The 23,346-nt window shown below is 44.5% G+C and overlaps 1 protein-coding gene and 1 long non-coding RNA gene across 2 annotated transcripts in view; one reads left to right on the top strand and one right to left on the bottom strand.

Annotated features, from left to right (window-relative positions):
- Positions 1-393: 393 nt before the first annotated feature.
- The window catches only part of NPFFR1 (neuropeptide FF receptor 1), a 32,641-nt gene continuing 9,688 nt past the window's right edge, over positions 394-23,346 (bottom strand). Inside the window, 3 exon segments of the mRNA XM_027834886.3 lie at positions 394-734; positions 737-918; positions 5,079-5,178. Coding sequence (XP_027690687.2) covers positions 694-734; positions 737-918; positions 5,079-5,178 — 323 coding nt within the window. The 3' untranslated portion in view covers positions 394-693.
- Positions 8,604-17,786, top strand: LOC119566791. The gene is made up of 3 exons (XR_005226147.2): positions 8,604-9,051; positions 9,268-9,381; positions 15,519-17,786. It is a non-coding gene; the product is annotated as an uncharacterized LOC119566791 (long non-coding RNA).

The raw sequence follows: 23,346 nt of genomic DNA, 5'->3' as shown, positions 1-23,346 counted from the left end.
GTGCGGTGACAGCTCCGCCTCCGTCTCCTTTCATCGCTGTGGGCAGGCCCCGCTCGGGAGGAGGGGCAGGGATATTTGGCACCCCGAAAAGGTGATTTCCCCTCCGGAGTCCAGGTGGCGTGTGCCGCTGCGTCCCAAAGCTCGCTGCATATTGACGAGTCTGGGGCTGCCTTTTGGTTTGTAGTTAATGTGGATGTGCGGCCCGGCCCTTCCCCCAGAAGTCAGCGCAATTGGGTTCTAGGGGATGCGGCTCAACCCTCTTCTAACTCTGCCCTCTTCATATCAGGGCCAAAGGATTCACGCAGGGCCCTGCAGCCCTTATGGCACAGGCATTGTCACAATAAACGTTAACAAAAGCCGGAAGAGCGATGTTCTATTTCTGTAACTCGTGGCCAGTGATACAGTAATGTCATTAATACCATTTTGTACAGCATGGAGAGAGTGGTTACTAAACACCAAATAACAATTCTGATACAGGAGGGCTCTATTCACAGTTACTAGAGGCAAGAGGTAGTGAATACTGATATATTAAACAACGAGAAGTACTTGTGGCATCTTAGAGACTAACAAATTTATTTGGGCATAAGCTTTTGTGGGCTAAAACTCACTTCATCAGATGCATGGAGTGGAAAATACAGTAGGAAGATATATATACAGAGTACATGAAAAGGTGGGGTTGCCTTACCAATTCAGTTATCTCATTAGAATTGGCTTGTCAGGCCATGCCTCCCACAGGAGTACAGCAGGTAAGAATTGTTGTATGTAACCACCATGAAATGATATTCATCCCTGGTGACTGTCAAGGTGACTGCAGAGGGGCACATGATTATCAAGGCCAAGACCCAAATGATAACTATGGTGATTAGGGCTTTCCTCAGGGTTAGTTTCTGTCTGAAGGGGTAAACAATGCAATGAAACCTATGAGAGGAGGAAAAAGAGTATTGCTTTTAAGTTCTGCTGAGGTGCTTACTCTGTGTACCAAGGGACATTTATAGAGGCCGTTTCTGACTTTTCATGCAGAAGATCAAGGTTTGAGTCCTCCCATCCTGAGTTCTGTCCCTGTAAAGAGGTACATTCATACTGGAGCAAAAATGATTTCAAACCAATAATTGTACAAAATGCAGTTTACTTGATGAGTCATTTTTCTGATCGTCAGACATCAGCCTGCATTGTGGAGCTAAGTCATTGCACAATACAGAAGAGTGAGAAGTTTAGCGGAAGGATGCTGTAGTGATTAGGTCCTACAACACAGGCTGATGTCATAGTGTATGTGAATGTACTGACCTGGACCACAAATAAACTCCTACTGAGTATTAAAGAGCAGGGCTATATTCACATGTCACCGTGAAGAAATATAAATCCAAGAAAAAAACAAAGAAATTACAGTCAAGTTGCTTTAGTGGAACCCCCACCCCCAGCAATTCATGGTTCAATCTCTCTCTTTTAACATTTACAAGTGCAAATTGCTTATGGAATGTAACAAAAACAAAGATGATGTAATATGACTCATGTTAAAAAAAAGTGATTTTTTTTAAACAAAAAGTTTGATGTTTTATTCCTTTACATGGCCTAAAACATCATGCAATGAAATGTTTTAAATGGGCATTGATGTTTTAGGAATCAGCACACTGAACAAGGTGCTGAAGGTCCCTGTAGCCTCGCCTAGAATCAGCGGTACATTTTCTATTATATGCATGATTTTTTGAAATATTTTAAGCAATCTGGACCTGATTCTCCCTTACCTTGTCCATTGCACAGTCATTTATGATCCTGTAAAGTGAATAATGAACACTGCCAAGTCAGAATTTTCCACTCACACTGGTCTGGGCAGAAAGATGCTGTAGCGATCAGTTGCTGTAAGGGACGATCTCATGGTGTTCCTATGTCTGCTTTTTCATATAGGTGCCATCTTGAAAGAGGAGAACTGGAAGATTTTTCTAATTTTTGGTTCTCGGAATCCTAGCTGACAAAGTGTGGTGACGCTACAAGGTGACATCAATGTGTGTTCTAACATTACCATGTGACATAATGTGATGATGGCAATTTGGAGGAAAAAAGCAAAAAACTCAGTGATGAACATTTGGGTTTTCCCATGTTCTGTAAAGATAGATCTCTCAATCAGGAAACTGGCTGGAAAAAGGAAAGATGATTTAGGTCGCGCCTATCTAAATAAGAATGTTGGCAGATGCATTGTCTCGTCTTACCCAGAATAATGAAGAAGGGATGGGTAAGAAAAATATAAACTGATATTTTTCAGCCTACCAACACTACATAATCTTGTGAGCATTCATTTGTCTGCTATGCTTGGGGGTATCTATGTTATAACACATTCTTTCCTCAACTGAATGGCCAATGTGATAACAATCCTAAAAGTGATTATAAATGTTTTTTCTGCCCATATGTGAAATAAAGTGCCATAACAGACTCCCTTACCCATGGCAGACAACTGTTTGCACAAATTCTTTTTTTTAGTGTAGACGAGCCCCTACTCTGCACACATTGACCAGCAGAGGATACTATACCTTGTATGGCACAGGAAGGCTACATAAAATCATAGAAGTGTTGGGCTGGAAGGAATCTCAAGAGGTCATGTAGTCCAGTCCCCTGCACTGAAGGCAGGACATGCCCACTAATGGATTCATTTGCAGAGAGCATTCAGCTGTGGCACAAGGAACCCATCCTCGGTATTTCCTACATCTGGTATCGGGGCATTTTAGATATTGCCTTTCCAATGGTTACTGACCCAAAGAGGAAAGGACTTGGTTTATTAACACAATGTAATCTGTTGTCCAGAAAAAGTGATGTTACAACATTTTTCAGATTATATCTCATACACCAAGGCCTGGACTGTAATACAATCACAGCTGTGTTGGGGAAACCATTTACCCACACAGCTGTGTCACAAGTGTTTTGTAATGTGGCATGCTTTTGTAAGTGTGGATCAGACCTAACAGTCTTATAGTCACATTAAGGGTTAACATAAATGGTCTTTAGAACACAGTTAGCTAAAAGTTCAGGACACAGCTGTGCTGTAATGGAGTATCTTAAAACAACTGTAACTGCAGTGTAGCTGGGGCCAAAAATTGTAATTACAGGGAAGCACATAGAGAACCTCCATACTTGTATTTTCTAAAGGAAGGGAGCTGAACATATCTAACTGAAACTCCTTGCTGGCTCTGTTTGTCAGGCAAGTGTTCTTTGTCTCTTCAGCTAAACTAACACTATTGATAGATCAAGTCTTTTACGCATTTCCCACAACCTCTTTCTTGCACCCACGCATCCACCTAAAGATCAAAGGCATTGTAACATATTTTGTCTTACTTAATTTTGAACATGTTTAAACAGCTAGTTTGCTTTAATGGGTAACATTCTGTTGGGATGCTGTTTGCCCTCCATCTGAGCTCTAACAGAATAAAACATCTGCCACAGATAGAAGGATGTTTTTGGAGTCACAACATCAGTTTTCAGTTGCTGAGTCACAGGTTTTGCTGCATTTAAAAAATAAGATGAGAGAATCCATTTTATTTTAGGGGTGAGTATTATTGTGCCTTTTGTCAGCCGCTCACTGGGAAATGTTAGTCTGAGTAATGAGCTATGTCAGAACTGTATCTCAAACTCTCTCACACAGAGCTCTGAGTTACTCACTGGGAGCTATTTATTCAATTTCAGAGAAAGTAGGAGGACAATCCATATGCTTTCTACCAATACCATTGAGAACTGAATTCCATACCTATAGTAGAAGAAAGGCAGTTCACTTTTTATGATGACCTATAACCATTATGTAGGCATGGACCTCTTCTGTCCTAACATGTTACCACACTTTATTTACATGGCTACTGTGATGAAATATGAATTTTTGCCATTTTTAAAGGAATCCTATGTGTGCCTCAGTTTCCCCTATGTGCTGTAGTGTTGTCCAGGGGATAGAAAGGGTGGTTTGCTCTCTGCAAAGACTCAGCTATGAATGGTGCCCAGCTGTCTGGGGTTTAGGCTCCATATCAATGGAGCTTTTGAGAAGACAATGGCAAATCCAATCACTGGGACTTTGATATCTAGCAACCAACAATCATGGATGGCACATCTCTTTGCAGGAAGCCAAGCAGTGTTTGTCCTCCTGGAGAACAAAGGACTGGGGAGGTGTCAGGAGAGCGGTTAAGGACTGGCTGCTGGAGGAGTCAAGGACACGTGAACTGGGACGAATGGAGGTCAGAAGGACAGGACTTTGGATTCTGTGCTGACCAGGATGGACTCTGCTGTAATTTTCTTTTCTCTGTGCTAACCAAGGACTTCCTATGCTGTGTTTCAGTTGACTAATAAACTGTTCGGTTTTATAATGCTGGCTGAGTGTTACTGCAAATGCTGATGGAGAAGGTGCTCTCTAAGGATTGTGCAAGTCTCCCTCATGGGTCTTTCCTTGTTGGACTTGCTGAGTGAAGTTCACAGTGTGAAGCAGGGGTGCTGAAAGACCAGAGGTCCCGCCTAAGGAGGTAGTGAAGCTGTGTGGCTCACCTTGGAGGAAGAGTGAGGCACCTAGGGGGGCTGGCACACTGAAGGGTTCCTTCCAGAGACTGTTCCTTCCAAAGCTGGAGCCATAGCACCAATCCTGTGGATCCATGACAATTACCTTTCTAGCTTCCCGGCTGCCCATTGCACACATCTTGGACTCACATGCTAATATATGGTAGGCCTGAATCTCTTCTTTCCTTTTTGTCTTCCTCTTCAATTTTCTTTCTCTCTCCACCACACATTTTCTATTGTATCTGCTGGATCCCAAGGGAATGGGGTGAGGGACTGATGGAACACAAACAGCACTCAGCCTGTATGTTCTAGGGGAGGAAAACAGGTACCGTGAAGATGCAGTATCCTGCCACCAGATGGGGCTCCCCAGAGAAACAGGACTGAAATGACCACAAACCTTGCTCTATGCATCCGATGAAGTGAGCTGTAGCTCACGAAAGCTTATGCTCAAATAAATTGGTTAGTCTCTAAGGTGCCACTAGTACTCCTTTTCTTTTTGCAAAACCTTGCTCTGTTTTCGGCAGGCAAATGGCTAGAACGAGAGTACTGTGGACACGTACCTTTCCACTGCAATGGCCACCAGAGTGAAAACTGAAGAGGAGACAGACATCCCCTGCACCAGTCCACTCATTTTACATATGATGTTTTCAAATGGCCAACCTGGAATTACACAGATAGCATCATGGGGACACATTCATACCAGAAACCCACTATGCAGAATAAGCTGCATTCACCTAGGGTTGTGCAGAGCTGCCAAACCTAAGCCTTGTGAACAGGCTGATAAACTGCCGGTCATAAAACATGACTTTCAAGGATTTGTGATCTGTCTGATCTAAATTGCGCTGAGCTGGCACTTGGCAGTTGAGTAATTTTCTTTTCTAAAAGAAAAAAAACAGAGTAAATCCAATTTTCTTCCATACAATGTGGGTGATGCCTAATTCACAAGCCTGAGGATACCCCATTTAACCCTCAGTTTCTACCTTGCATTTTGGTCGCAGTCTTTCTGACTGAGGTCTGGACCAAACCCTGTAAACCATCAATGCTGCCACTAAATGCAGCTAGAGAACTGTGCAGTTTTCACAGCTATTAAAATTTTTACAGATGTTCAGCAATCCCCTGCAGATATATTCCAAAGCCTGTAAATGTACCAGTTTTAGCTTGATTTCAGCATGCATTCAGCAATTTCCTCTAGATGTACTCATTGGTCATGTGATTACAAATCAATTTCTGAATTGGTACTAGGCTTGCGGTTTGTTATCACACTAACATGTCCTTTAGTAATGTAGTGACTTTTTAAAAAGGTGTGGATAACTGTGGGCCAGCATGAGGTGAGGATGATACTAAGCCATACTCCAGTCCATGACATTCTGCATAATTACATATTCTTTAAAGTGTACCACATTCTTCCAAGACCTAGTGAATAGCCAGACATAAATATCATCCCTGGTCATCCTCTTTTAGAGTTGTATTGAATATTTCTAACATTAATAACCAGATTTCCATTTTTGTACAACATCTGCACAGGCACTTAGCTAATAGTCTAACTCGATATTTATTACAATGTGGTTCTTCTATGAAACATGACTTGTTGTAGGGCTTTCTTTTCTTGCTCACTATTTCCAAGTCAAATGTGCTCAGTATACAAATAAAAAAAGATATTTTTTCTAACTGCCAGCTCTGTAAATGAAACATAGGATACAAAAGCCAAGCTGGACTTTTTTGGCTTGTACATGATACACAATAAAGGTCCTGCAATCGGAACTTAGTTAACAGTTCTGATGATGATTCACATGATTATCCAGTTCCCTAAACCTGTGGTGAATCTGCAGGGTGCTCAGGAGTTAAAAGGAGAAAAATAAAATTTTAGTTACCAAAGTCAGCAGCTATGACTGAATAAATGCAGGGAGCAGATTAGCTGAGTAAGAAGGGCGATTTTTTTGCGTTGTCCCTTGCCAGAGTAAGTTTGCACTTTAAGTACAAAATAACTATATAAAAGCAATGTTAAGGTTATTTTTTGTGTCAAAATATGTAAAGAAATGCAAAAATTAAAGGTTTGTTTTTTACTCTGAGAAGTGGCTGTATAAAAGTGACACCTTCTGATAAATCACTTTGGGTCCTTTGTGTATTCAGAGTCAGATCTGCTTACCTCAATGACAAAAATACATGTGTTGCTTTTTCCTCCTGTTAGCATTGCAGATATAACACAGCTAAGTTGGAGTGAACCTGATTCTATTCTATCTTGTGTAACCTCAGCAGATTTGTTTGCAAGGCAAAAGTGTTGTACAGAGGTAAATAAGAGTATAATCTGAAGACACTAGAGTTGCATAGGACCTAATTTGGCCAGCAAGAACCTTAAGGTTATTACTCTTCAGATAGAAAGAACCCAGTCTAAATATCAGACCCAGATTGAGTTTTCAGGACTGGCAGATAGAAAAACATCTTTTTACTTGTTAATTGAGCACATTTGGTAACCACTGAGACACAATAAGGATGGAACCCCACAATGGCATTTTTACAGAATCGCTTTTCAAAGTAGAAAAAACGGTTACCTACCTTTCGTAACTGTTGTTCTTCGAGATGTGTTGCTCATGTCCATTCCATTTTAGGTGTGCACATGCCCACGTGCGCAGTTGTAGGACATTTCTATCTTAACAGTATCCATAGTGCTGGCTATGGCGCCCCTGGAGTTACACTCCCATGCAACGGTATATCAGGCATTGCCGACCCTGCACCCTCTCAGTTCCTTCTTGCTGGTAACTCCAACGAGGAGTAGGAGGGCGGAAAATGGAATGGACATGAGCAACACATCTCGAAGAACAACAGTTGCGAAAGGTAGATAACCTTTTTTTCTTCTTTGAGTCCTTGCTCATGTCAATTCCATTCTAGGTAGGCTCGGAGTTCACAGCTTAGCAGTTTGCAGTACTGCCCTACCGAAGCCAGCATTGTCCCAGGCCTGCTGGGTCAACGCATAGTGGGACATAAAGGTATGGACAGATGACCAGGTGGCTGCTCTGCAGATGTCCTGAATAGACACCTGGGCCAGAAAAGCTGCCGAGGAGGCCTGCGCTCTGGTACAGTGGGCGGTGATGATTGCCAGAGGTGGCACTTTCGCTTGGTCATAGCAGAAGTGTATGCAGGCCGTGATCCAAGAAGAAATTCTTTGAGTGGATACAGGGCAACCTTTCAATCTGTCGGCCATGGTGACGAATAATTGTGTCAACTTATGGAACAGCCTGGTTCTGTCAATATAGAAGGCCAGAGCCCTCCGGATGTCCAAGGCATGTAGCCTATGCTCCTCCTCCGATTTATGCGGCTTTGGAAAGAAGACTGGTAAGTAAATGTCCTGACTCGAATGAAACTGAGAGATGACTTCGGGAAGAAATGCTGGGCCTGGTCTGAGCTGGACCTTGTCCTTGTAGAAGACCGTGTATGGCAGCTCCAAGAGGAGTGCCTGAATCTCGGGTACTCGGCAGGCCGACATCACTGCAACTAGGAACGCGACCTTCCAGGAAAGGAGAAGGAGGGAGCAAAAAGCCAGAGACTCAAAGGGGGGACCCGTGAGCTGCGTCAGCACCAGGTTCAAATCCCACAGCAGGACTGGATCTCTGACTTTTGGGTAGAGGTGGTCTAGGCCCTTAAGGAATCTGGCTATGATGTCCTGAGCAAAAACCAACCTGCCCTCAAAGGGTGGGTGGAAGGCTGAGATGGCCACTAGATGGACCTTGATGGATGAAAGGGACAAGCCCTGGAGCTTGAGATTCAGGAGTTAGTCCAGAATAAGATCCAGAGAAGCCCATTCGGGATGGACACCTTTGTCCACGATCCAGCAGGAGAACCGTTTCCACTTTGCCAGGTAAGTCGCTCTGGTGGAGGGCTTCCTACTTCCCAACAGGACGCGCTGAACCTCAGTCGAGCACTGCTGCTCCTGCGAGTTCAGCCCCTGAGCAGCCAGGCCGTCAGAGGTAGCGCTGCCAGGTTGGGGTGCAGAAGATTGCCGTGGTTCTGGAACAACAGGTCTGACCCGAGAGGTAGCTACCAAGAGGTCCAACGGGTGCTGAACCAGTGCTGGCACGGCCACACTGGTGCTATGAGGATGATCCTTGTCTTGTCCTGTTTTATCTTTGCGAGGACCCTGGGCAGCAATGGCAGCGGAGGGAAGGCATACATCAGAGCCCCTGACCACGGGAACAGAAAAGCATCGGACAGGGCTACTCTCTCCATGCCCTCCAATTGAATAGAAGGCATTTCCTGTTCTGCCTGGACGCAAACAGGTCCACCTGGGGAGTTCCCTACCTGTGGAAGATGGAGCTGACCACCTGACTGGACCAACGACCTTGAGTGTTGAGACTGACGAGGATAGGGACGTGAAGGAAACACCTGCCAACACTGACATGGGATCCTGACACCATACGAGGGACGCCAGGACGCTGTCTGGAATCCTGACCACTTAGTCCATGCTGTGCCGGTTGGGTACATAGACCGATGCCAGCCATGCCTGAAGAGGTCTGAGGCAGAGTTGTGCGTGCCGGACATGTAAGTACATGCTGCCATTTGGCCCAGCAGCCTCAGGCATGTGTGGGCGGTGGTGAGTGGGTGGGCCTGCAAGCCCGCGATGAGGTTCGCCATGGCCTGGAATCGAGTCTCGGGGAGGAAGGCCCTGACCCGAGTGGAGTTGTGGAACACTCCGATGAACTCTAAGCATTGTATCGGGGTTACAGTTGACTTTGTCTTGTTTATTATTAACCCCAGGTCACGACAGGTGGAACAGACCAGGTCGAGATGTCTCTGCACCTGACCCGGAGACCGGCCCCTTATCAACCAGTCATCGAGGTACGGGTATATTTGGACTCCTCGATATCTCAGGTAAGCAGCCACTGGCACAATACATTTTGTGAACACCCTCAGGGCTGATGAAAGACCAAAGGGCATCGCCATAAACTGGAGATGGCGCCCTCCCAACATGAAGCGGAGGAAACGCTAGTGCCCTGGAAAGATGGAAATATGGAAGTAAGCGTCCTTTAAAATGAGGGCGGCATACCAGTCTCCCAGATCCAGGGAAGTGACGATGGAGGCCAGGATGACCACGTGGAACTTCAACTTCTGGAGTGACTCGCTGAGGCGACGCAGGTCTAGGATGGGTCTGAGGTCCCCTTTTGCCTTTGGAATTAGGAAGTAGCAGGAGTAGAATCCTCTGCCTTCCATGTTCTGAGGAACCTTTTCCACTGCCCCCAGGCAAAGGAGGTTTTCGACCTCCTGAATGAGGAGTTGCTTGTGAAAAGGGTCCCTGAAGAGGGACGGGGAAGGGGGGTGGGAGGGGTGGTTGACTGTAAACTGCAGGGCGTAGCCCAAAGAAATGGTATCTAGCACCCAGCGGTCCGAGGTGACACGGGACCAGGCCGACTGGAAAGGACGGAAGTGGTTGAGGAAAGGGAGGGTTGAATCCAGTACATTGGCTGGGGCGCCATCCTCGAGCGCACCCTCAAAGTGACTGCTTCTGGCCTCCCTGACTTCTGGGAGGGTCAGGTTGAGCAGCCAGACAGGAAGAGGACTGATAGCATCTCTTAGGCCCTTTGTCCTTGTCCTTCCTCCTTGTAGGGGCCAGACCTGGGAGCCCCCCAGGACTTAGACTGTGCGGGGGGAGGAGGTGGAGGTGGAGGAATGGCTTCCTGGACTGCTGCGGGGTGTGCAGACCCAGGGAATGGAGGGTGGCTCAGGAGTCCTTGAGCCCATGGAGCCTAGAGTCAGTCAGCTCAGAAAAGAGCCCTGAACCTTCAAATGGCAGGTCCTGTATCGTGGTCTGCATCTCCTGAGACAGCCAAGAAGCCTGCAACCAGGAGCTGCGTCACATGGCTACCGCTGACACGACCACCCTGATAGCCAAGTCTGTCACATCCCAGGCCATTTGGAGGACTCCGCGGGCCACCACCGAACCTGACCACTGCCCCTCCGGTGACCACGGCGGGGCTATCAAGAACTGAGTCTGCCTACTGACTCTGGTAGGTGAATGGCGGGGCGACGGGGAGTAGTGCCGCCTGCTGGAGGAGCAGTTCTGGGGGAAGCGTGACCGACGTTGAGACCACGAGCGAGCCCTCCAGGATGGGGACCAATGATGAGGAGACCTTCTGGGAGAGGGTGACTAGGCAACCTATGGCCAGACAGTCGTTGGTACCAGGGGCGGCGCCATGAGTCTAGTCCCCTGCCTAGTAGGAGGGGATCTCAATGGAGATCTTGGCTGTCCGGCTGGCAAGCTAGGATGCGGTGCTGGGTCCCGAGGTCAAAGTGAGGGGGACTTGCGTCTGCGATCCGGCGAACTGGGGTGTTCTGCCAGTCTATGCTGCAGCACCCTGGTGGCCTTCCCCTTTGGTGCCACAAGTGGAGCTGTGTTGGTCACCTGGCGTGACACCTGCGGAGTCAGTCGGCCTTGCTCCTTGGCTGCCGAGACCGTTTCGGGCACTGCGGGCCTCATCACAGGCTGGGAACCTTTGCCACTGTCTGGGGTGTGGAGTGGGTCCTTGGCGGGGCTGGTGGGTTCAACCTCCGCAGTACCCCTGTGACTGTCCGTAGCGGGTGCATGGCCTGACAGAGGTCCTTTGCCTGATGCGGCTCTGTCCTTCAGTGCCGAGGGGCTTCGTTTCTTGAGCTTCTTCTTCGGCACTGGTGAGACAGAGCGGTGCTGGGCCAAGTCCAGTGCCAGCGGTGCGCCCTGTGCCGAGGCCAAAGTGCTGGGCGTAGGTGCCGCAGTGTAGGGTTCTGACACCAGATGAAGAGCAGCCTCCATCAATAACTCCCTCAAGTGGATATCCCGCTCTTTCTGAGTCCGCGGGCAAAAGTTCTTACAGATCCGGCATCTGTCCTTGCAATGGCCTTCTCCCAGAAGCTTAAGGCAGCTATCGTGCAGATCACTGATTGGCATCGGCCTGATGCATGACACACATGGCTTAAAGCCAAGCGAGCAGGGCATACCCCGCTTGGGGCAAAGTCCCAATGGGGGATACTCTTGACCAAGGGCTTGGCTACACTTGCAAGTTAGAGCGCATTAAAACAGCCCCAGGCGCCCTAACTCACGACCCGTCCACACTGGCAAGGCACTTAGAGCGCCTGGACTCTGCAGCTGGAGCGCTCCTGGTAATCCACCTCCACAAGAAGCATAACGCTTGGTGCGCCTTGGCTGAAATGCCCCATCATAGCGTGAACGAGGTGTTGCATTACTGCGCTCTGATCGGCCTCCGGAAACATCCCATGATCTACTTAAGTCAAGTGGCCACTCTTGTCATTGTTTCGAACTCGGCTGTAGGAATGCTGATATGCTCTGTTTCTGACAGCCGGCTGCTTATCTGCTCCAGGACAAAGCAACCATTAGTGTGGAATGCTGCTTGCTATGAGTGAGAGAGAGAGGTGAGGGAAAGGGGGGTCTGCTGCTGTCTGAATTTACAAGACAGCACACTGACACGCTCTCAGTTCCCCAAAAGCCCACTCTCTCTTCCCCCAGATACAGACAACACACTCCCTGTCACACTCCAACCCCCCCCCCCCACATTTGAAAAGCACGTTGCAGCCACTTGCATGCTGGCATAGCTACTACAATGCACTGCTCTCTGGGGCATTACAAGAGCTGCTAATGTGGCCATGGCAGTGCGCTTGAATCTGACAGTGTGGACACACTGCAGCGTTTTCCCTACTGCGCTCTCCGAGGGCTGGTTTAACTCCCAGTGCTCTACATCTGCAAGTGTAGCCATGCCCCAACTAACACTATCAACTAACTAACTATGAAACTATGTATAACCACAACTAACAAGTCATGCATAAACTGCTACTGTTCTTGCGAAGCAAGACAAGGTGCTTCAATCAACTGTCACGGGCAGTAAGAAGGAACTGAGAGGGTGCAGGGCTGGCGACACCTGAAATACTGCCACATGGGAGTGCCACTCCAGGGGGCGCAACAGCAGGCCCTCCGGATACTGCTAGGGCAGAAATCTCCGACAACTGTGCACCTGGGAGTGCACACACCTAAAATGGAATCGACATGAGCAAGCACATGTCCAAGAAGAACATACTTTAAGGTTCTCATATTAACATTAACTGATCCACATGAAAGAAACTGGATCATACTATGATCTTGACTTAATGGAATTAATGGAATTTTCTTGACCTGCTGCTCACAAACCGGGTAGAATTAGTGGGGGAAGCAAAAGTGGATGGGAATCTGGGAGGCAGTGACCATGAGTTGGTTGAGTTCAGGATCCTGACGCAGGGAAGAAAGGTAAGCAGCAGGATACGGACCCTGGACTTCAGGAAAGCAGACTTCGACTCCCTCAGGGAACAGATGGCCAGGATCCCCTAGGGGACTAACATGAAGGGGAAGGGAGTCCAGGAGAGCTGGCTGTATTTCAATGAATCCCTGTTGAGGTTACAGGGACAAACCATCCCGATGAGTCGAAAGAATAGTAAATATGGCAGGCGACCAGCTTGGCTTAATGGTGAAATCCTAGCGGATCTTAAACATAAAAAAGAAGCTTACAAGAAGTGGAAGGTTGGACATATGACCAGGGAAGAGTATAAAAATATTGCTCGGGCATGTAGGAAAGATATCAGGAGGGCCAAATCGCACCTGGAGCTGCAGCTAGCAAGAGATGTCAAGAGTAACAAGAAGGGTTTCTTCAGGTATGTTGGCAACAAGAAGAAAGCCAAGGAAAGTGTGGGCCCCTTACTGAATGAGGGTGACAACCTAGTGACAGAGGATGTGGAAAAAGCTAATGTACTCAATGCTTTTTTTGCCTCTGTTTTCACTAACAAGGTCAGCTCCCAGACTGCTGCGCTGGGCATCACAAAATGGGGAAGAGATGGCCAGCCCTCTGTGGAGATAGAGGTGGTTAGGGACTATTTAGAAAAGCTGGACGTGCACAAGTCCATGGGGCCGGACGAGTTGCATCCGAGAGTGCTGAAGGAATTGGCGGCTGTGATTGCAGAGCCCTTGGCCATTATCTTTGAAAACTCGTGGCGAACGGGGGAAGTCCCGGATGACTGGAAAAAGGCTAATGTAGTGCCAATCTTTAAAAAAGGGAAGAAGGAGGATCCTGGGAACTACAGGCCAGTCAGCCTCACCTCAGTCCCTGGAAAAATCATGGAGCAGGTCCTCAAAGAATCAATCCTGAAGCACTTACATGAGAGGAAAGTGATCAGGAACAGTCAGCATGGATTCACCAAGGGAAGGTCATGCCTGACTAATCTAATCGCCTTTTATGATGAGATTACTGGTTCTGTGGATGAAGGGAAAGCAGTGGATGTATTGTTTCTTGACTTTAGCAAAGCTTTTGACACGGTCTCCCACAGTATTCTTGTCAGCAAGTTAAGGAAGTATGGGCTGGATGAATGCACTATAAGGTGGGTAGAAAGCTGGCTAGATTGTCGGGCTCAACGGGTAGTGATCAATGGCTCCATGTCTAGTTGGCAGCCGGTGTCAAGTGGAGTGCCCCAGGGGTCGGTCCTGGGGCCGGTTTTGTTCAATATTTTCATAAATGATCTGGAGGATGGTGTGGATTGCACTCTCAGCAAATTTGCGGATGATACTAAACTGGGAGGAGTGGTAGATACGCTGGAGGGGAGGGATAGGATACAGAAGGACCTAGACAAATTGGAGGATTGGGCCAAAAGAAATCTGATGAGGTTCAATAAGGATAAGTGCAGGGTCCTACACTTAGGATGGAAGAATCCAATGCACCGCTACAGACTAGGGACCGAATGGCTAGGCAGCAGTTCTGCGGAAAAGGACCTAGGGGTGACAGTGGACGAGAAGCTGGATATGAGTCAGCAGTGTGCCCTTGTTGCCAAGAAGGCCAATGGCATTTTGGGATGTATAAGTAGGGGCATAGCGAGCAGATCGAGGGACGTGATCGTGCCCCTCTATTCGACACTGGTGAGGCCTCATTTGGAGTACTGTGTCCAGTTTTGGGCCCCACACTACAAGAAGGATGTGGATAAATTGGAGAGAGTCCAGCGAAGGGCAACAAAAATGATTAGGGGTCTAGAGCACATGACTTATGAGGAGAGGCTGAGGGAGCTGGGATTGTTTAGTCTGCAGAAGAGAAGAATGAGGGGGGATTTGATAGCTGCTTTCAACTACCTGAAAGGGGGTTCCAAAGAGGATGGCTCTAGACTGTTCTCAATGGTAGCAGATGACAGAACGAGGAGTAATGGTCTCAAGTTGCAATGGGGGAGGTTTAGATTGGATATTAGGAAAAACTTTTTCACTAAGAGGGTGGTGAAACACTGGAATGCGTTACCTAGGGAGGTGGTAGAATCTCCTTCCTTAGAGGTTTTTAAGGTCAGGCTTGACAAAGCCCTGGCTGGGATGATTTAACTGGGAATTGGTCCTGCTTCGAGCAGGGGGTTGGACTAGATGACCTTCTGGGGTCCCTTCCAACCCTGATATTCTATGATTCTATGATTCTATGAATTGCATTTGTTTACACCAGCATGGAATTTGGCCTTATATATATATTTAACAGCCTAAACAGTAATCAAAATGTTTTATATGTTGAATATATAAATAAGGTAATATTTCTAGAAGAACCTTAGCTTTGGCATTCCCTGTTACCTTCACCTTGCACTAGTACATTTGTTTTTATTTCACTTTCTGTGGCAAAGAGTTGGTTCAATTTCCAATCTGATTCTCACTCCCTGGGTAAACAAGATCTGGGATTGCTGTAGTACTGAGGTAGTTCCCTCAGGCCTAGGGGAACGGTGGTATCTTGCATCTTCTCTGCAGGAACCCCAACTCCTAATTTTAGAAAAGTTGTTGCTGTTGGGATCCATAAGGACTGCAGTCCAGTTATCCAAGAGTGGGGAACCCAATATTCAAGGCAGGATGGTACAGAGTGGGAGAAATATAGAGACCTTTAGGGGCCCTCCCCAGGAAGTGAAGGATTCCCATGGGAGAAACTCGGGAAGACTGCTTGTTATTCTTGTGATGAATGTGGCCTATTTCAATTTGGATACTTCAGTTTTCTCTCTACAGATTACCAACAACGTTGACACCTAATGACACCCCAGTTTGCATGGCTGCAGCACAGAAGACAAGTCCTTGGCAGGCATTATTTCCAGTCTGTAGAAAGGTAAAAGAATTGGCAACCAACTCAGCTTTGACTGCACCGTGCATTCCAAATCTCTAAAACTTCACAGTCAATTTCTAAGAAAATATTGTTTGGTGTTTAGTAATTTACTAGAAATTGTTCCGGAAGTCAGGCTGGAAAGAATGAAATGAGAAGCCACCCTCAAAACTTTCATGAACAGAAGAAAAAGTGTTAATTTCCATCTTCAACACAGCACCTGACAGCTTGTGGAAAGAGTTGGGGAGGAACAAGATTGCCTTAGCATAAATTATACAGTCTTGTTTCACTGTTTGCCGCATTTCAGGACCATAAAGCTAGTTCTGCAAACCCGATCCCAATGGGCCTAAGTGAGGTCATTGCTTACCTAAGCATTTCTGACATGCTACTAAACAACTTGTTGACATAATTATGTCCTCTGCTGGGAGTTATATTGATTAATGCACCTGACATTTGTGGAAAAACATCTAGTGCATTACCATTTACATCATAGGTAGGCTGTACATTCTAGCTTTTCTATTGCACATATCCTCTTAATTGTTGGGTTAGATGGAACCAAACAAATTACTTGTTAAGCAGCTATAATCTATTCTCATTTCATAGGGGGTAGTGACCCTTCTGCAGTGTATTTGGAAATAGAGGAGCATTATTACTGAACTATGTGCAGTGAGATGTGGGAAGTATTTGATGCAGAGAAGCAGTAAGAAACAATTACCTGTTATATTGTACTCCATTTACGTGTGTTGCATCATGTGTAGGCTTTAACAAATCCTGCTAATTACCATGCATAATGTGATTGCTCTGTTCCATTCACACTGTGAAAAATAAGCTAGCCACTGTGATAATTTAGGTTGAAAGAGGGGAAAGAAGTTTTAACCTATTATTTATCTAAAATGTCACACACTGCAAATGAAGCATTACAAAGATAATATTTCTACAATAAAGTGAAAAAAGGAGGTTTATGTAGACACAAGACCAAATTCGGTGAAGTTATAACAGGGATGCATTTGGGCGATGCTCTTTATAGTCCACAATTTATAAGAAAACAAGAAAAAATGTCCTGATCTTTCAAAAATCTCATTCTTTGTTGAGTCAGCCTGTGTGACACTGCTGCCCATATTTTTCATAGTAATATTATGATAGGATTGTGTCATAGTCGTAATGTATTTTATGCAGGATAGATCATGTGAGGTGTCATTGGAAAGTTATGATTTACTGAATATGATTATTCTATTTGTATGCATGTATCATTTTTGTATCTAAAATTAGGAATATTGAATACATCTGTACTACAAAAGTGTTTGCACCTGGGGAACGCGCACCAGACAGAATGCAATCAGTCTGGCTGGCTAGCTGGGGACAAGTCAATGGACCATTAGAGAGAACAATAGGTCTTTGAAGATGCTAATCTCCCGCCTTCCTGAGCAGCTTTCCTGGGATGCTATAAACCGCCTCTGACTCATGGCTGCTTTGACACTGTAGGGTCATGTGTTCAAGTCACCTGGTATTGGACTTCATAATAGAACACCAGTATTTTTCCACAGAGGGGTGGTTGGGAATCACACTGAAAGACAAAAGATTCCTGCCATATATAAAGCCTTTTTAAGTCAGGGGAGTGAGTTAATCAGGGTTTGTTTTTCACTGAATCCTCGTTCAGGATGACTGCTGTGAACATCTAAGGGTTTGTCTACACTGCCAATTAACGACAAAACTTTTGTTGTTCACAGGTGCTTAAAAAAAGCTCCCTCCCCCCCCCCCCCCCCCCCGAAAGACAAAAGTTTTGCCACAGCAAGTGGCAGTGTAAATGGCTCATTGTTGGCAGGAGAGCTCTCCTGTTGACAACGCGAATCCCCGCTTATAGGGGGTGGAAGTACTTTGTTGGCAAAAATGCCAACAAACAGCATTTACACTGCCCGACTTTTAGCGACACGGCTGTCTCTCTAAAAGCTTTGTAGTATAGACAAAGCCTAAGAAACAAAGACAAAGTGGGGGAGAAGTATTGAGCCCAGGGTGGGAAGTTGTCTGGCCTGTGAAAGAACTACCTGGAGTTTTAGGCTGCAAGCCAGGGTGGATAAAAATCAATGATTTTTAAAAAAAAATTAAAAAATCAGATTTTTTTAATTTAAATTGGATTTTTTTTGATAAAATGCTTTTTGAGGGGAAAAAAACCTATCTAAAGATAGCTTTGAGCTATAATGTATCTTAATTAAAACTATCATGGAATAGGGATTATAAATTCTAATTCTATAGTATGAGACAATATATTCATGTAATGTTTAAGAAAAGTTTTGTAAATGAGTTCCAATAGTTCATGGATTAGGGACCCAATCTTATGGGGTTCCAGGGGCTTCTGTATAGATTATTTCGGTTAATCTTTCTATCTACCCAATGGGACTCAGTGCTCAGTCTAGAAGATACCATCAGAGATGTATAGTTTTGCAGTTCTCAAACTGTGGATTTGTTTCTCCAGAGATAATATGCTTGTTAACAGCAAAAATGTTTTTAAATAAATAAATAAATAAAATATAGAGGTGAGAAATAACAGACCTCAACCCTATTGTCCCTCTGCAAATTTGTGTACACAGAGTCAATCCCTTACCTCTGTCTAAAAGTGCAAAGTTTCGAAAAGTTCAACAAATAGAAGATTGTTGGGAGTGGAATAGACCTGGACAAGGAGAAGATTGTTGGGAGCGGAATAGATCTGGAGATAAATGTGAGAAGAGAGGGACATGCCATAGAAACAAAAGAGAAACTCTTTGAGCTGCATATTCCAGAAGTCTTGAGGTCTTTCTGAGTGTAGCCTTCATTGATTTGAGATCTACCATACCATTCTCTCACTAGAAGGAAAAACCTATAATGGCAGCAGGCCATAAAAGAGACCCAGTTTGGGAATAAGAATCATTCAAAAAATATATGTTTGCTGATGATGTTTTAAAGAAAGTCACACCACTGAACTGGTGGAAGTCACTTAAGCACTTGGATTCAGAGACTGTTGAAATGATAATCTCACTTTTATCAGCAGTAGCTTCTTCTACCGGTGTAGAAAGAATATTTTCTTCCTTTGGACTAATTCATTCCAAATTGAGAAATCGTTTGGGACCTGAAAAAGCAGGAAAACTTGTTTTTTTTTTCCTGATTATGAACAAACAAGGTGAAGACGACTGAATTAGTTGCAGAAGCCAATATTTTAAGTTTCTCATGTTGACCTGGATGACATAGTCGATTTAATTTTTGTTTTGTTTTTAAAAAAAATATTTAACTATCTTAGTTAAAAACAGTTTTAACAAAAACAAACCTGATTTTAAAAAACTTGACTGTTTAACTAAATTCAAAAATTCATATGCTTGTTTGGTTAAAATATTATACGTTTGCTGTTGAAGAAAAAAAATCCAGAATACATAACGTTGTTGTTTTAGTTAAATAAAACAATTTAAATGTCTGTCTGGTGATGTTCTCCTCCTAATACAGCATGGCAAGAAAATCCTCCAAATATTAGTGACTAACCTGTTGAATTGGAGATAGTTCACCTCCCAGTGACTTCATAAATACCTGCTTCAATTATCTTTGGTAAATGAAATAACCAAACAATCATTCATTTTCTGATATAGCTGTAAAACTAATCTGAAAAGTTTTCAGAATAAATCACTTAAAAAATATATAGTGTATACCTTCTAAAAATGAAACCTACATTTATCTCTGAGTTGTGAAGAATATGTATTAAGGTTATAACAACCATCAAGAATGCACTTTTATGTAGAAATCCATGATTAAATTGAGTCTTCCTGTTTAGTGATTTAAATCATGATTTAAATCAATTTGATCTAAATCAAATCCACCCTGCTGCAAGCAAGAGCAGCTTGCCTTCAAGAACCTCTGAAATCTGCCTCAAACAAGTTTTAGGATGAGAAATTACTATTTGTAACCAGTTTCTTTAGTATCTTAAGCTTATATTGTGTTTTTGTTTTATTTGCTGGGTAATCTGCTTTGATCTGTTGGCTATATCTTATAATCACTTAAAACCTATCTTTTGTAGTTAATAAACTTGTTTTTGTTTTCTCTAAAACCAGTTGGTGGAATTCATAAGGGTGGGGAGAAGAGGGCCAAAAAGCTGTGCATATCTTCCTCCATGTTGTCACCCACCACACCCTGATCTACAATTCATAGGGACATCTAAACTGATAAACAAAATCAGGTTATCCTAAAACCCGATAATCCCTGTCTCCCTTCCATCTCTAAATTAATTGACTGTGCAGTGTACAATTGCTGTCTGGAGTTCCTCTCCTCCAATTCTATCCTAGATCTTCTCCAATCCAGCTTCTGTCCCTTGGACTCCACTGAAACTGTTCTTGACAAAGTCTCTAATGATCTCTTCCTAGCCAAGCCTCAGAGCATCCTCATCCTCCTTGACCTGTCACCTGCCTTTGATACAGTTAAGCATGCTGTTTTTCTTGGAATCTTGTCCTCCCTTGATATCCATGAATCTGTCTTCTCCTGGTTCTCTTCCTAATCATTCTTTCAGCGTATCCATTGGGGAATCTGCCCTACCCCCACCCCCACCTTTCTGTGGGGGTTCCACAGGGCTCTGTCCTTGGTCCCTTTCTCTTCTTCCTCTTCATCTTATCTCTGGATAATTGCATCGACAAACAAAAATTCAACTAATAGCTCTATGCTGATAACTCACAGATCAACCTTTCTGCTCCAGACCTGTCTCTTTCTGTTCAAACTAAAATCTCAACCTGTCTCTCTGACATCTCCTCGTGGATGTTTAGCCATCAGCTCAAGCTCAATATGGCTAAAACAGAGCTCTTAAGTTCCCCCTCTCCCTCAAACTCTCCCTCCTATTTCCTTTCTCAATCACTGTGGACAGCGTCAATCCTGTCTCCCACTCAGGTCCCTAGCATGGGCATCATCTTTGACTTGGACATCTCTCTATGGCTATGTCTAAATTTTTCCTGAGTCTATCTGCATAACATCTCTAAAACACAATCTTTCCTACCCATCCACACAGATGAAACTCTCGTCCAGGATCTCATCATTTTGCATCTAAATTACTGCAACAGCCTTTTCTTTAGGCTCGACAAGTGCAATTGTGCGCCTCTCATATCCTTTCAGAATGCTGCTGCAAAGATTATTTTCCTAGCCTGTCAACTTGATCATGTCATGTCTCTCTTTGCATCCCTCCACTGGCTCCCCTTCTCCATCACATCAAACATAAGCTGCTTGCCTTCACTTTTCATGTCCTTCACAATCTATTCTATCTCCCCTTTGCTATTGACAGGTAAATTCCTGCCTCTGATTGGCCAATGATGCCAGCCTTTACTGCCCACTAGTTACATTTTCAAACAAGCACTTTGTGCTTTCCCTCATGCTGCCCTTCCCACTTGAGAGGAGCTCCCCTTAAACATCCACAAAGCTATGTCATTATTGCTCCTTAAAACTCTCCTTTGGTGTGCTGCCTACAAAAAACTTGATAGGGATAGGCCACTGGTACTACTGCCTATGATGCTGACCAATACTGTCTCATGGTTTCCTTATACTCCCCTGTCCATCTGTTCTCTCTTGTCTTACATTTAGATTGTAAGCTCTTTAGGGCAGGAGCTTCTTTTTTCGATGTTTGTAGAGTGCCTAGCACTATGGGGTCCTGGTCTATGCCTGGGGCTCCTAGTTATGGTAATACAGAGAATAAAGAAGAAAACTCAATATCTAATACAGAGTGACCCAGAAGAGAGGGGGGAATTTTAATGTCCTTTCCCCACCAAAAGAGCTGCCCAGCATTATTAAAAAGCCCAGATGAGTGCATCAGCTTTTTCTCTGTTTTAAATCTGGCTCTCACGCTCTGAACTGCAGCCACCATCTTTGTGTCTGGCATCCTAAAACTAGACAGGGTTCTCTTCAGAGTCTGGTCAGAGGGATCATAGTCTGTTGAGCAATTCTGTAGCTTCCCTCCTTTCCATAAACTATCCACTATGGCTTACTGCGCCATGGTGTTGTCTGTTATATAGTGCAAACTACCTCTTCAGTAAATGAATAACCACTGTATAAGTATTAGAGGGTTTATATCTTTGTATTCTGTAGCCAGTAGAGAGTGATGTTATCTAACACATTTGACAAAGTTTGGCATTCCGTCCAAGAAGGGACAGTGGTACATGTACACACTAGCCATGACATTAAAGACTGAGCATCTCTATTTGCTTACAGGGCTAGAAACTGGGAATTGGGCCCAGGTTTCCCACCTGACAGTTCAGAGAACTAGTTACTAAGCCACCAGGGAGGTAGAAAATCTAATGCTAAATGTAAACACCGATTGAACTTTTTTTTTTTACTGTGGTTTCAAACTGGACTTGCAGCAGGGTATTAAATGTGCTTATGTTAATTATTACATTGTAGTGTCTAGCATAGCCGGTAGTTAAACTATTTCACTACAAGTTTTGTCTCCTATTAACATTCAGCCAGTAGGGAGGTGGAGAGGATGGCAGGACAAGCTGAGATACACAACATACCATATGACATAGAGGAAATTACATAGTGTACAGGACGTCAGGAAAAAACTACTTGATACCTTTCCCAGACACAAAGATTCCAGTATTTAGGTTCAGGTATACTCTGAAAAGTGGTACTGTTAAAATGATATGAGACCCAGACGGTTCTTCTCATTGATAGCAGTGAAAACGTACCAGGGACCTGAAAGCTGGGTTCTTTCTGCTTCTCATACTGTCACCAAAATACAGATTTTGCACTAGACCTGGCTAGCACTTATGCAGGTGAGCAGTAACAGGAAAGAGTAGGGAGCCTTCTCCACTTGTGCAGCTTGCATAAGGGTCAAGCAGAATTTCAGATCCTGATCTCAGAGGATAATTCCTTTCTAAAGCACAGGGACTGGAGAAGAGAAGATGGAGCCAAGGCTCCACCCCATTATGCTGAGAAGAATATGTTGAATCCCTTGAAGCAGGTAGCAGTTTCACAGAATCATAGGACTGGGAGGGACCTTGATAGGTCATCTAGTCCAGTCCCCTGCACTTATGCCAGGACTAAGTATTATCTAGACCAGCCCTGACAGGTGTTTGTCTAACCTTCTCTTAAAAACATTTAGTGATGGAGAGTCCACAACCTCCAGTTGTCCCAGTTCTTAACTACCCTTAGAGTTAAGAAGCTTTTCCTAATGTCTAACCTAAATCTCCCGTGCTGCAATTTAAACCCATTGCTTTTTGTCTTGTCTTCAGCGGTTAAGGAGAACAATTTATCATCCTCCTCTTTATAACAACAACTTTTGACGTACTTGAAAACCGTTATCATTTCCCCCTCAATCTTCTCTTCTCCAGACTAAACAAACCCAATTTTTCCAACCTTTCCGTGTAGGCCGTGTGTTCTAGACCTTTCATTATTTTTGTTGCTCTCCTCTGGACTTTGACCAATGTGTCCATGTCTTGGCTGAAGCATGGTGCCAGAACTGGACACAGTACTCCAGTTGAGGCCTTATCAGTGCTGAGCAGAGTGGGAGAATTACTTCTTGTGTTTTGCTTACAATACTCCTGCTAATACATACCACAATGATGTTCACTTTTATTGCAACAGTATTACATTGTTGACTCATATTTAGTTTGTTTTCTACTATAACCCCCAGATTCTTTTCTGCAGTACTCCTTCCTAGGAAGTCATTTCCTATTTTGTATTTTCTAAGTATAGTACTTTGCATTTGTCCTTATTGAATTTCATCCTATTTAAT

This window comes from Chelonia mydas, chromosome 7 (genome assembly GCF_015237465.2).
Source record: "Chelonia mydas isolate rCheMyd1 chromosome 7, rCheMyd1.pri.v2, whole genome shotgun sequence".
Lineage (NCBI taxonomy): Eukaryota > Metazoa > Chordata > Testudines > Cheloniidae > Chelonia > Chelonia mydas.
This window is presented reverse-complemented; position numbering and strand designations above follow the sequence as displayed.